Consider the following 14,476-nt stretch of genomic DNA (forward strand, 5'->3'; position numbering starts at 1 on the left):
TTGTATATTAATGACCACTTAGTAGTTTTTAGTCCTACACACAAGGGATTCATAGGACTCGACTTCTTCATCAAAACAACACAAGTTTGCTTGGTTGCGCCGTAATTGATCTCCTGTTATTTCTGACAAAGGAGCTGCTCAAGAGGTGTTTGCTGTAGTATTAAACCACATTTAATATTACCACGGTAACCATGGGTGTTTCCAAATGAAGACAATAACTTTTAAATGGGCTTGTGAACAATACCCCTTTGCAAAAAATGGGGAAATATGGCATGAACTGTTCACAATGGCAGTGAACACCTAACATGAATTTGCATTCAGTCACCACAGTGTGCGCAGGCTAGCATATCAAAGTTGCGTAACTGTCCTACACCCTCCCTCATAGCTCCGCCAATACATCATTGTCCTAAAACTGGTCAAGATATCAAGTGCCTACACTATGCTTGTTTTTACCCACTGCTTCATGATTGTATGCTGCATCTGCTCCCACTAAAACTCGAATGCAATTCCATGGACATCATAAACAAACTTACTCCGAGTACACTGGACAGTTTGCATTCAGCCTTGCACTGAATTCGATTTTGTTAACTGCGTGTATCAATCTGGAAAGTCCTGCGTGTAACTGCATTGGGGATATCACAGAATCTTGTGAAGCCTAGATGCTGTTTGATACCTCCAACCTCCAGTATTGCAACCCAAACATCTTAGCACGTTACAAAACAGACCATTGATGAATAGATGGTTTTAAATTCACACATTTGAGCTTGTATCCTTACGTACAAACTACATATAATATTTTCCCATTTAGTTCCCGTGTGACAATAAGCAGAAGAACTACTACATTTACATTTACTACTGTATTTGTTAGTGTTAATAATACAGCATGTTTCCTTTCGGGGTTTCTTAAAGCCTAGAGGAATAAAAATAATTTTCTGTGCGCTGGCACAAAGGGAGCTGAGTGTTCATGAAAAAATAAAAACCTCCTGCAATTACAATGAATAAATGTAGGTGCAGTTATAAATAAATTGATAGATATGACCTTCAGAGATAGTAACAATTATCAGTGGAAGACTTAAATGTAATTACGATAAAGGCTAATGCTGTAGTGTAGAGTGCGAGTGTGCATACCGAGGTGCCATTGATGCTCCAGGAAACAGATGGTTTTGGAGAACCTTCAGCTTCACAAATCAAGACTTCATGTTTGCCGTCTTCACCGCGCTGTTTGGATAGCTGCCTGATAACTGGAGCACCTGCAACAGGACGTAACTCTTCAGATACATCTGAATGAGAAAATGGTTTTATCATGGCTGCTTTTCATTCACGAACACACCCACAGTCACTATGGAAAATCTTTGCTTAAAGAAATAGTTTGACATTTTAAGAAATCCCCTTATTCACTTACCTCTTGCTGAGGGTCAGAAGAGAAAATACATACCACTCACAAGTCTGTACAGGAAATATGGAGCTACAGCCAGCAGCCAATTAGTTAAGCTTAGCATAAAGACAGGAACCAGCTAGTCTAACTGAGAAAATCTGCCGCACAGCAGAAACCTTACAACCTTAATTAACAATCAACATGAAACAATATGTTAATTTGTGAATGTTAGGGGTAGTTTTTAGGTAGGTTAGGGTTAGCTGCAGGCTGTAGCTTCCTATTTGCTGTATGGACATGAGAGTGCTGTTGATCTTTTTGTCTAACTCTCAGCAACAAAGCAAATGAGCATATTACCCAAAGCCTCCGAGCTTCCTTTAAGTCCTTACCTTCGACAACCAGCTCAAAAGAAGCTTTCCGGCTGAGGAGCCCCATTGTCACTTCGCACTCATAGCGACCGGAGTCCGCGTAAGTCACCTTGGTAAACTTGGGCTCTTTGTCCAGTTTAAGATTATCCTAAAAAAAAAGGGGAAAAATATTAGCACTGTGAATAACAACCACTAAACTTGTCTTAATTTATTTCGGCTTTGTTGTATAAAAGATTGCTTTTACCTTTGTCCATGAGACCTTTGATTCTCCGGAAGCATCAATCTGGAGAGTTATATCCAAGGTCTCACCGGCACTCTTGACGATATTTCCAGAGGGGTTTAAATTGATGTCTAGGTCTAAAAAGAGAGGTGAGGACGGTGAAAAGATGGTTCAGAGGCCTGACAAGGGTCGAAACATTCCTGTTGTTAACCACACAACCCTGCACTTGGCTCACAGCCCTGCAGAAGCAGCTTATTAGAGGCAGTGCAGTTGACACAACACTTTTCTCCACAAAGCACAGCAAGACAGGTATAGGCTGGAAAAGAGAGACATTAGGACTTTCTTTTTTCTAGCAAACACTTTCTGCTTTCATAGTAACAAATACGATTACAGGCAGTAAAGGCAATCACAGTGACAATGACAGATGTGTGGCAAAATTGCAGTAATTTCTATTTTTGAAGAAACACAACATGTTTTGGTTTCTTACATTTGACTGTGATGTCCTTAGATGCTTCCATTGTTGGGTTGTCAATGAGAGAGCATTTGTATTCACCAGTGGTGTCACGTGAGACCTTTGTGATGGTGTAAGAGTCTGTGTCTTCCACTTTCACCACTTCGCCCTTTAAAGACATACAAACGGCAGGTGATTAGTTTAGGATGCCTAGTATAACTTAATACGTTTCAGATGGAAAGGTGTAATAAGCGTGATGGAAGGAACAGCATATGTACCTGAATGTGGAAGTTAAAGCTGGTAGGAGCTGGGTTACCATCTGCCACACACTTCAGAGTCATGTTGGCTCCTTCTACTAGAGGGTCCTGAGCAATGACCTGAAGGACAATGTTCTCTGTGGAATCTGTGCACAAAATAGGAGATAGAAAGTCAGAGACTGGATGTATATTAAGTGGAGCATGTGCCCCCAACAGCTCACAGCGGGGACTGCAGTGACCGACTGTGTCAGTACGCTACGGAGAGCTGTGACTTTGTGCCTCAGTATTAGTTATGACCAACTTCCAAATGCAGCAGAGGAGATGGTTGAATTGCAGCCACATTCTGAGGCATTCAACCAAACAATCCTTTCAAAGCTCAATGTTTCTGCTCCATCTGAGACAAACTCCACATTTCTTCTAAGAAAACGTTCCAGCACAGATAAGTTCTACTTTAAAAAGCCAGTTTGAGCAGGTAACTTCAATATTTCAGGCTGCGTTCAGTATGAACCCCAGTACAGAGCTACAGGATGCACACCTCATTTTTCAACTGCCACCATTAAAGGTGTCGTTACTGTTGTCTTTCCTCGCTGGAAGCAAAAGTATTGTTAATATAGTCTGAAGAATAACAGAGGCCACAGTCTGAGGTTTTTAAAGAATTTTTCTTGGTCTTTGTGAGAGCTTGTGGGTCATGAGTGATGAAGTCCTGACAAGCCCAGCGAGACACTGTATGTAATGCTGGAAAAACTTCAATTAAATAGTCAGACTGAGGTTACGTCTGACTGCATTTTTAGATTCATGCCATGTCGTATTAAATATCACTACAGTCAATAGAAACCACTTCAATAATTAAAGCTCAGAATTGAAAACTGAAAACACTTCTCTCGATACTTTAAAAACATTTTTCCAAGTGAAAAAAATGATGAAGCTCATGAGGGAAAAAAGCACAGATATCGATAAGAAAATTCTTAAACACAGAAACCTGGTAGAAAACAGCATGGTCAGAGTGATTCTCTAAAAGTGGAAAAATCCCTTGCTGCAATGTTGTTTTTAAATTTTTCATATTTTTAACAAAACTGGAATGAATTCATACAGAACATACTTGCTCTAAGTCTGCACTGCTGTATTTTTTGCTGTTTCTAAGAATACAACATAGAAATTTATAGTTTGCATCTCGATTTCAATCTCTACCAAAAAATACCCAAGGTGATAGATAATCATGAGATACATGGGCTGGATTTTTGTTGTTTTCATATATGGACATACGAAAGTGACTGAGTTAAAGTCTTTGATAAAAGGAATGGCTCGACATTTTGGTAAATACTCTTATTAGCTAGAGACTTGCTTGAGCGTTAGATGAAAGGATCGATACCACTCTCACATCTCGCTGTTAAATACGAAGCTACAGCAGGAGATGGTCAGCTTAGCTTAGCATAAAGACTGTAAACAACTAGCCCGGCTCTGTGCAAAGGTAAAAAAACAAAAATCAGCATATCAACACCTCTAAAGCTTAGTAATTCAAATATTACATTGAAACCATGGTGTAAAAATGACAAGTTGTGGTTTTAAACAGGGTTATTTCTTGGCTGGCTAGCAGTTTCCAGTCTTGATGCTAAGCTAAGCTAACCTGCTGGCTGTAGCTCTATATTTACTTCACTGAAATGAGAGTGGTATTGATACTCTCATCTACTTCAGAGTCAAGTCTGTGAGCGGGTTTTTGAAATATCCTGCTAACAAGTTAAAAAGAACACAACAACAATGAAACAATCGAGATAAAAAAAATACTTCCTAAATATAAAACTATAGTATTACATTTTCATTGATCAACCAGCTTTTAGGCTTTCATTTTGTGCAGAAGTTACTCTGACAACAGCTTGTCTGCAGACAGCAGTTGGTGCAGTTTAGAAAGTGAGTCCAGTGAAAGTTGTTAGTGGGGTTCAGTGACTCACAGGTGATAGTGAAGATCACTGGAGAGGACACCAGCTCTGCACCCACGGCGTGCTGAGTGCTGCAGGTGAACTGGGCGTCCATGTCTTCCTTCTCGGCCGAGTACTCCAGTTCAGAGGTAGTGGTCGTAAGGCCAGTAACAGGGTCTACCAGCACCGAGGCTTTAATGAAAATCCCTGGACAGAAAAAAAACAACTCCGTCTGAAAACTCTAACAAGGAAGAAAATGGTGTAATGACCAAAACACACTGCATTCACACTGTTGGCGAGTGCAGCATAATTCATCACTGAACAACAATTTACACTAAGGGTCCCAGTCAGGGAGAATAAATACATTTGTAAATGTAATATTTATAAATGTCAGAACCACTCCAAAGAGCTGTTTTGTTAGCATTTATAATCATGCAACAGGATGAAGAATGCATACCTTTCCCATCAGCCACCAGAGGTTTATTGTTCTTTAACCATGTGATTTCTGCAGCTGGATTGGCGTCTTGTGCAACACATTTTCCTAGCTGTGGAACAAAGAAATCAAAAACATGAGAAAAAAGCAAAAGCCAGCACTCAAGGAATAAAATATTGATAGAAAAATCACCATTTCAAGTATTTAGAATAAATCTGATTCTTGGTTTGGTCGTTTCAATTGACCAAACATCAGAGCGAATTAGCTTTTTTTTGGTGCCTCTCCAGAATTTCAGAATCAAGTAGTTTTCAAGGCAATAGACCATGAAATGCCCAAAGCATTTCTAAAGCCCCTCATATCCTTTGGGTATTTTAATTGCAATAGGAGGGGAGGGGGAAAATGCTCTTTACTAATTCATGAGAATCACTTGAAAGAACTTATTACTCTAGTAACATGGTCTCTGCTATGCCTCAAGATACCTCAAGTGAGGGATTTCCCTTCATGGTTTACTTTCTAAAATAATGTAGGTATAAGAAATGTTTTTCATTAAAAACCTCACCTTTGTACGCTTGCCAATCTCTATTTCCTCCGCTTTGTCAGAAATTTCCAGGTTTGACGGTGCCTCTGCAACATAAAAAAAAAAAAAAAACGTGTTAATGAACGGAGTGTTATTGTAGGTGATTTCTTCATTCTAGCACTTACACTAACACAGTCTGAAAAAAGGAAAGTTATTCTAGATTTATGCCAGCTTGTACTCACTGTAAATCACAACATTGACAGGATATTCTGTGATGTCTGCACCAGCCACCACCATGCAGGTGAAAGTCCGCTGGTCAGTCAACTTGGCCTCAGAAAGCAGCAGGCTGGAGTTTGCAGCCATGCTCACACGACCCTTATATTCATCAGTGGCACTGATTGAGACATTCTGGTTTTTCTGCTTGACCAGCAGGTCTCCTGGAAGTCCCTCTCCTTTGTCCTGGAGAGCAGAGTAGAGTGCACTTGTTACACGTCTGTCACACATGGCATTGGCTTCCATTTCAAATGAAAGCACACAGCGCTCTGCTCCACACCCTCTGTTCATGCGGTGTCATATGGAGAGACAGATGCATGGTCTAATGCACGGCATATGCACTCAGACTGGGCGTGGTTCAGACATGATAAGTGGGTGTCAGACAGATTTCCCCATTTTGAATCTATTGACCTCCACTGTGACTTACATATTTCCATTTAGTGATTAGGATGTCTTCTGCTTTTATGGCTCCATTGTTGCAGGGGATCTCGAGTGTTTCCCCATGCAGGCCGATAACAGTCTCTAAACCGCTGACTGCAAAAGAGAAAAGCAGAGGCACATTTTTCAATTACTTTTCCGGAGGGGCTAATCTGGTCAGCTTCAACACAGCATGATATTTTTGACTGAAAATTGAAATCCGTTATAATTCTGAATGCTTCAAAGTCTCCCCTTTCTGTACATATTTGACTGACATTTATCAATACCACTTAGTCTTCGCCTACATACACTAAGAGCAGCAGTTTCTAGGAGTTCCCAAACCCAAACCTTTCCTGCCCTAAATTTCATTCAAAACATCGCCATGGAGACAAAGTGCTTGAGAGGGGGATGGGAGGAGGGAGCCAGCAGAAGTGTCTCAATGGGCTGAGATGAGAGGTTAGAGCCAGAGGGCCGCAGGGGAAGAAGAGGCTGCCATGGCCCGACTGAAAATGAGGTGTTGCTCTGTTTTTTGGTATTCAGATTCACATTTCAGACCTCTCAGAGTTCAAGCTAAGGTAAACGCACGAGTGGGTGTGTTGAAACGAAAATCTGACAGCAAAACTCCAAAACAGCTCATCAGCAGTTCAGTTAAGTGTAAGAGAACGACGCAGCGGCCAACCAGTTTCTATCTGGTGAATCAGTGGCAATGTTCGTGTATTTACAGGAAAAGCGCAAAACAATGAAGATGCTCAAATATTCTGTGTGCATTCAACCAGGAAATTGTCTGATTATATTCATGCACAAACAGCTGCGAACTGCAATGCCATTTCTGCACTGCAACAAAAGTTTTATTGTCACTTTCCCTCCTAACTTATCAGAGTTTTAAACGTTTCCTCGCAGTAGTACAAAGATGGGGCGGTTAATTCATTTGCTTTGTGCGTGATACTCATTTGAATCCTGTTTGAATGAAAGTAAATACTTTTACTATGGTTACCATTGTCTACATCAGGACAGAGTAACAACTGGGACCCTGAAGGCATATTTGCACAGTGGCCTGTGATGTCAGGATAAGCGGACAAGTTCAGAGGTGCACAAATGCCTGCTTCCCACTCTGCCTGTTCTGTTTCCCTCATGTTAAACCCCCTTTTGTCAAGTGTTATTTGAAATCGAGACGATTAAACAAGTTCATAAAATGGTGATGTGCTCTTGAAATGCATTACTTTGCTAAAGATACACAACGACATCAAACAGTTTGCCTCAAGTCAACACAGTCTGCTGTTGCTGCTGTCCTCCTGACATTCAGCTGAACAAGTTCAGAGTCTGATGCTTGTCACTCATCTTTATGAACTGTCAGGTCTCAAACAACATCGGGGTCCGATACTGAACTAACCAGTAAAACCTGTCAGCAAAGCCACTGCGGCAAGCAGATGACAAACAACAGACAATTTCATGATTTCAAACAGGGCATGTTCTGCCTCTGCTTTAGCTCTGCTGTACTGTCTTTTTCAAGTTGTTTTCTGCTTTTTGCTGTTGCTGATATGAGTGCCCTGCCACTCTCAATTTAAAGGGCTAAATATGGGAAATACAATTAATTCTCTTGCACAGAGTAAGATGAGAAGATGATACCACTCGTGTGTCTGTTAAATATGAAGCTATAGCCAGCAGCCAGTCAGCAAAAAAAAGTGAATCAGTGTATTTCCCAAAATGTCAAACTATTCCCAAAGATAACCAAAATGCCAATTTATGGCATTACAGTGTGATTTACTTTTCAAGTTTTTGGATTTCCTAATTAATCAGGACATCCATATAAAATTAGATAGAATTAAAAAAATAATCTAATAATAATAATAATAATAATAATAATACATAAAAAGGAAACCAAATACAGCTCTATCCTTGAAGCAGTAGCCGCTTATGTGAGCATCAAAGCTGTGTAACCCACCCAATAAAAACTATTTGAGAAACACTGATACCACAACCCTTCACCCACATAGATACAACCCCAGCATTTAAATAAGGCTTGCCGACGTTTAATAGTGACAGCACGGGACAAAACAAACCTCAACACATTTCAACTGCTGACAGTTTTACCAGGAATTCTTCACCAAACACAGGGATAAGCCCTGTCACTTGTCAAGTGCAGCACAATTAAAACTACTTCCTGCATTGATTCCCTTTATTGTCCATGATTTGCCACACCTAAAATCTGTTCCTCTCGCATTATGAAGTGGATTAAAAGCATTAAAAGCTTATTTAGAATCAAGTCATGCATTGATCGATCTCAATATAACAATTTGCTCGGTCAAAATATCACTGCGGGTATTTTCTGCATTCTTGTATTCATAAATAGGCACAGCAGTTCTTTTCTTAAACACTTGATGAAGTTCTATTTGATCGTCTACAGGCCCAGCATAAAATGGGCAGTGTGCTGGACTGTAAATGTGTTCCCACATTTCACAGAGTCTTGCTCACATCCAGATTCTGGCAACTGTGGTGTACATCAGTCCGATCCACCTGAAATGGTAATGCAGATTGCTAGTGCGGACACAGCACGCTCATGTAGCCATCCCACACTCCCTTGTTTTGTCTTTCTGATGTAAATCTAATGAAACTGACTCTCATGCTTGAACGGGCTTCAGCTAGGCATGCAGGTTTCTGGTCCAGGCAGAAAAGATTGCACACGCTGGGCGGAAAAAGGAAAATGGAGACATTGTGAATCTATTAAGGGGAGGCAGTTAATGAGCCCTCTGTGCAAGACATGGGGACATGTTTTGCATATGTGTCAAATCTGATGATACCCTGCTACATTTCATTTTTGGAGTTGTTTAGAGTGCCAAAAATAATCTGTCAGTATCTAGATTATGTGCTACACCTGGCTGTGTTGGTGCCAGAATACTCTAATGGTTGAGGAAACATCCAAATTTTGTCTAGTTGGCAACCTAGTCCACGTATGTTCTCTCTGTGTTGAAAACCAAACTTCTCAGGAGAGAGTTCTGCACATCCTTCTCTGCTGAATCTTACAATTGTTAAATAACAACAGTCAGTTATATTCAGGTTTCACTGCAAGCATTGCTGTGTTGGAAAGGTTATCAAACTTCCTGTTTAATAGACTCCTTACATTTCAAATTCAAATAGGCATTTTTGAATATTCAAATAAAGCTGTGTTCAGCCTCTCTGAGAACTTTAAAAGAGTCTGTATTAAGGAAAAGGCTTTATCTGAACAGATTACACTGCTACACAATGAGAACTAATCGCACATGTTGAGTTACAGAAGACAAAGCTCCTGCTGCTTACTGAGATAAGGTAATCCTTCGCAACAAAAGTAGGTGAACAGTGTGACTTCACATTGGCAAACACATGCACACACACTGTGCATACAGAAAAAGGCTAACAGTTGTCTATATGATGAGGTGGCAACAGAAGAAAAGGGTTAACAGACAGACCTTTTTTTTTGTTACTTTACCCTCTTAATGTTTGGGGTCCCACAGACCCCACTGCTGCATGTGAAAAAAATAGTAATAATTAAGTTGTGTGTCCCTTTCACCATTTTTGTCCTAGGATAGTGAAATCATGAGTTTAAGGAAAAAAATGGTATTGGAACATCTCTATATATTTACAGTATGTTACCCTGCACTGTAAAGTTAGCAATGTTTTGGAGAGAAATGGTGAACAAACTGTTTTAAACTGTTATAAAAAACAGAACTCAATATAGATTGTGCAATGTAATAACTACTGTCAACACCACTCACAGATGCAGAACATATGAAATTCCATTGTTGGAAAGTTGGAGACTTCAAATAGAAATAATGCGTCAAACTGATGGATCTCCAGTAGGGCAAACAGAAGATCTGACTTAAATAAAACTGTATTCTAATTCACTACACCTACCCAAAATAACTCGTCTCAGGCTTGATGTGAATTTAAGAGTTCTCATACTGGACACAAAAAAATTTGTGTATACACTTGGCGATGGAAAATCAAGTAATAGACAACCGAGTGACAGAGACAGGAGGCAGCACCACAGGAGACACTTTCATGTTCCTGATTAAGGCGCCTCTATCCCACAGAAGAGACAGGTGACGACAGCTCAGATATAAGCTCACCAGGGAAATCAGCTACCTCCCCACACTAGTCTCTAGATCCCTGTTTTGCTACCTTACGCCCTCCCATTTGTGTGTGTGTGTGTGTGTGTGTCTGAGTGTGTGCGCACATCTTTCGGCTGCAACAAAAACCGAGGCCAAAACTTATTAAGTACTGAAAATGAGGATTGTGCAGTGAATGAAGATCCCATGGCACATGTCCACAAAGACTTGATGGCAAATAGCCTCGCTTCAGAAGCGGTTCAGCGGTGAGGAGGGCAGACAGAACCACTTCAACTAGATCAATAATACTTGAGGAAAGGCTAGATTCTTATAGTGAACAGTGCTTGCCTAAGAAGGGAGAAATCAAAGAATACCTAACCTTCCATGACATTCTGCTTCTCGTCCTTGTCTTTTCTTTAATAATTTAACAAGTGCTGCATTTTGATTAGCTATATAAAATATGAGAAATGAGAAAAGATCAGTGATTTAATGCGCTCAATCTGTCATTACTTGCTGTCAAGACAAACCGAGGGACTGCTGTCATATGTATGGAAAAAGTGTGGGAAGGTTTTTTGGGATAAATTGCTCAGTCTACTTCCAGGGTCCCCAAAGCATCCTTGTAGCTATTTGGTAATATATGAGCACTATAGGCTGCTGTTTTGTCAGCTCGTTCACTCCGTACACACTCTTAGCTCATACTTTACTAACTATGACAAGTCTGACTGTATTTGAATTCTGTTACAGTATCAATTCATGCTGAGGAAGTGTTCCAGACCAGCTCGCTTTAAGAGGGATTTTTTTTTTAAATACACAGCTACATCCTCACTATCTCTGTCTGTCTCTCTCAAGGGAAGGGATGTAATCATGTCACTGATGGATAACTGACAGCACACTTGCACAACATCCCTTTCACACTGCTTCTCTTTTTGTTGCTGGCTGAACCATGGAAGCACCATTCCAAACGTCAACATTGTGTGCTCTATAATTTTGCTTTTTCCTGCCTACTGTAATTGCCTGTCAGTGTCTTTATAGCATAAAACTAAGGGCATCAGCTTGTGTGTTTTTTTTTTTGTTTTTAACCGGAGTGTCGAGAGCTGGTTGGCAAAAACGACTAATGTCCGCAGCTGAGTGACTCTCCATTTTTGAAACATGTAATGGAGTAAGCACGCACATCGAATTGTCCTGTATGTTCTGTTCTGTACGTTGCAGTAAGAGGAGGATGGTAGTAATTCTCCAAGATATTACATCGCTCTCATTTCTATGGGTGGGGTACAGACCTTTTAGCCATGCTAGCTCTTATAATGGCGATGTCAACAACTGTTGGATGGACTGCCTTAACATGTAGTAGAGACATTCATGGTCCCCAGATGATAATTACTATTTTTGAGAAAGACATTACAGTTCTCCTCAGGATGAACTGCAATAACTTTGGTGATCCCTTAACTTTTCACCTGGTGCCATAATCAGCAGATTATTTTCTTGATTAATCAATCAATTGACCATTTTGTCTGAAGTCGCCAGAAAATATCAAAAAATTGCTATAAAATCTTTCCAAATCCGAAGATGACGTCTTGAATCTTATTTCACGCAATTAACAAAACCCAAAGATATGCAGTTTACTATCTTATGTGACGAAGAAAAGCAGCAAATCATCTCGATTATCCAAATAGTTGCTGAATAACTGCTGAAAATCATTTCAGCTGTAGTGCTGATGTCGACAGGCTGCCTAAATTCATCTATTTTGCAGAAGTAAGATATGAGTTTGTTCAAGTACCCTGGGGTTGACAAAAGCCGCATTATGTGAAACAAACCGCACTGATGTGTAGATTTGGAGCCATTTTCCAAGCCTCATTTTATGCCCTGCATCTGTTTCAGGACACAGAAAGCTACCCAACACCCTAAAGATGGTGCCCTGCGTCTCTTTGACCTTCGGAGAGAGCCAATCTGAAAAGAAGGTCCATTTATGGACAGAACAACTTGGGACAAAGGTTTCATTCACAGACAATGTTCCCCACAGGGTCAATGCTGTCCAGCTGAACAGGCCTGTCTAGTCTTTTTTTGTTTTTAATAAGTGATCCACTCTCTCTCTTATCTACAAGCACCATGAGAAACATTGTCCAAAGTATAACATATTTATTAGTTTTATGACTGAAAGGAGTGTGTAATATTTTCTAACATTAATATATAACACTGAATTGATGCAGAACAATGCAATGAAATAATATCGGAGTGGTTAATTAGTCTAAAGAACAGGAGAACAATTTATTTTCCTACTTATGAAATATTATGTTGTCTGTGCAACATATAGGCAAGGTATCTCTTTCAAGGCTTGTGTCCTTAAAGTTTCAATTAATTCATCCTGTTCTACTATTCAGATAACTGAAAACCTGCTCAGTTTTACCATGCATGATAAAATATCTTTTTAGAATATATTTTTTAGAATTTTAGAATCTAAACAGCTACTTTAGTGCTGGGTAGTCAATTGACAGAGAACTGATTCGCAATTATTTTGATAATAATAAAAAAGATCTTCCTCTTCTATCTTCTTAAATATCTTTAAGTCATTTGTCAAGGAAAAATGGGAAACATTTGCTGGTTTAAACTTGTTAAATGTGAACTTTTGCTGCTTTTCTTTGTTTTATTTTGAACATATTTGGGTTTTGTCAGTCAGACAAAAAATCCAATGTGAATATGTCACGGGCTCCAGCAAATGTTTTCTTTGACATTTTATAGACATTATGATTGATCCAGACAATAATCTGCAGGAATACAGATGCAGTGTGTAGATTAATTTCTAATTTCCCAAATATATTCAGTTTACAACTATATAGAAGAGAGAAAAGCAGCAAATCCTCAGACTAGAGGAACTGGAACCAGAGAATAGTTTTTGCTCGAAAATGACTTCAACGATTGTTCGATTAATAAAATAGTTGCAAATGTTCTGTCGATCCATTAATCATTTGAGCTCTAACTTTTTTTTTGTGTCAAAAACCGAACAGCCTTAAAAGCTAGAGTAAAATAACATAAATAAAAAGCCCTCACATTTTCACAGCCTGCACTGAGCAGAGCCATGTTTGTCACCTCAGGGCAAAGCAAGCCTGTGCTCTGCTAAGGAGGAGGATGGACAGCAAATGGGGAATTATGTAGAGTATACAACACACAGTATTATTAGTCTGAGTCTATTAAGCATAATGGCTCCCCTCCTTCACCCCAGCAGCATGGACACATTTTTAGACCACTGTGCAACCAAGCCAACAAAAGTGATCATGCTTGGCAAACAAAATACCCAATCACAAAACTCATGTTAATACTGCATGTTATTCAGGAAAATAAAGGAAAAGAACTCTAATGTGCATAAGAGGTTTAACAAAATATAAGAATGCAAAGGCAGAGAGGAGTAAAGTACTCTAAAATAACCCTCATCAGTGTTCTCCATGCATCTTTATACTTCAATGTACCCGAGAAATGAATGGCCTAACCTGTTTCACCCTCTCCTCTTGCCAGATATAAAATGTAGTTTCCAGGGTGAAACATATTTTCTGGAGAGACATATAGGTAGTTCTCTCCCCCTCAGGCAAAGAAAACAATGTTCATTTGCTGCATCATGTGTGGTCAACAGACACCTACAGACGACAGCAGGTGGGAACAGGGCTAATGCATCGCCTGCAGTCCCACCTGTCGGGTTCCTATTGTTGCCTTGTGACTGAAAATGCTGGCTCCATTTTCTCTGGTTTCAGACTTATCCTGAGGAGGGCTCAGTACTTGTGCAGACCTGATGCTGAGGGATCAGGTTGCTGCTTCCGCCTCTCGTCAGGGATTGAGAAGAGGGGACAAAGAAATAGGGGAGGGCTCAAGAAGCAGAAAAAGAATTATTTTGCCTTCAGGTGTTTCTAGCCACTTGTGTAATGAACGGTGTGATAAAGCCTAGAGAAATGTCTTGTTAAATATATATATCATGAATCTGTGATGAGCAATGGAGGTTTTAAAGGCCCTTTAATCCTATTTTTTATCAGATTTTTAACGACTGATGGAGTCTTATATGAACACAATATTTTCAATTAGATCAATTTCCTATGGCTTTTTGCTTATTTTTAAATGGGTGGGGCTTAGTTGGAAAATGTTTTAAAACAAGGTTTGAAACCAAGTTTTCAGACGCTTTCTTTATTTTCCTTC

At 39.7% G+C, this 14,476-nt stretch overlaps 1 protein-coding gene across 4 annotated transcripts in view; it reads right to left on the minus strand.

Annotated features, from left to right (window-relative positions):
• Positions 1 to 14,476, minus strand: part of LOC127362208 (CD166 antigen homolog) — a 36,575-nt gene that overhangs the window by 6,256 nt on the left and 15,843 nt on the right. For 2 of the 4 annotated variants that reach the window (XM_051397660.1, XM_051397658.1), the window contains exons 2-11: positions 6,232 to 6,338; positions 5,774 to 5,990; positions 5,574 to 5,638; positions 5,039 to 5,126; positions 4,615 to 4,788; positions 2,690 to 2,814; positions 2,448 to 2,580; positions 1,985 to 2,097; positions 1,762 to 1,888; positions 1,129 to 1,250 (exon numbers count right to left, since the gene is read on the minus strand). In XM_051397660.1, coding sequence (XP_051253620.1) covers positions 1,129 to 1,250; positions 1,762 to 1,888; positions 1,985 to 2,097; positions 2,448 to 2,580; positions 2,690 to 2,814; positions 4,615 to 4,788; positions 5,039 to 5,126; positions 5,574 to 5,638; positions 5,774 to 5,990; positions 6,232 to 6,338 — 1,271 coding nt within the window. Of the gene's footprint in view, positions 1 to 1,128; positions 1,281 to 1,761; positions 1,889 to 1,984; positions 2,098 to 2,447; positions 2,581 to 2,689; positions 2,815 to 4,614; positions 4,789 to 5,038; positions 5,127 to 5,573; positions 5,639 to 5,773; positions 5,991 to 6,231; positions 6,339 to 14,476 lie in introns of all 4 variants that reach the window. The other 2 variants (XM_051397659.1, XM_051397657.1) reach the window with 1 other exon arrangement.

Source organism: Dicentrarchus labrax, unplaced genomic scaffold (assembly GCF_905237075.1).
Source record: "Dicentrarchus labrax unplaced genomic scaffold, dlabrax2021, whole genome shotgun sequence".
Lineage (NCBI taxonomy): Eukaryota > Metazoa > Chordata > Actinopteri > Moronidae > Dicentrarchus > Dicentrarchus labrax.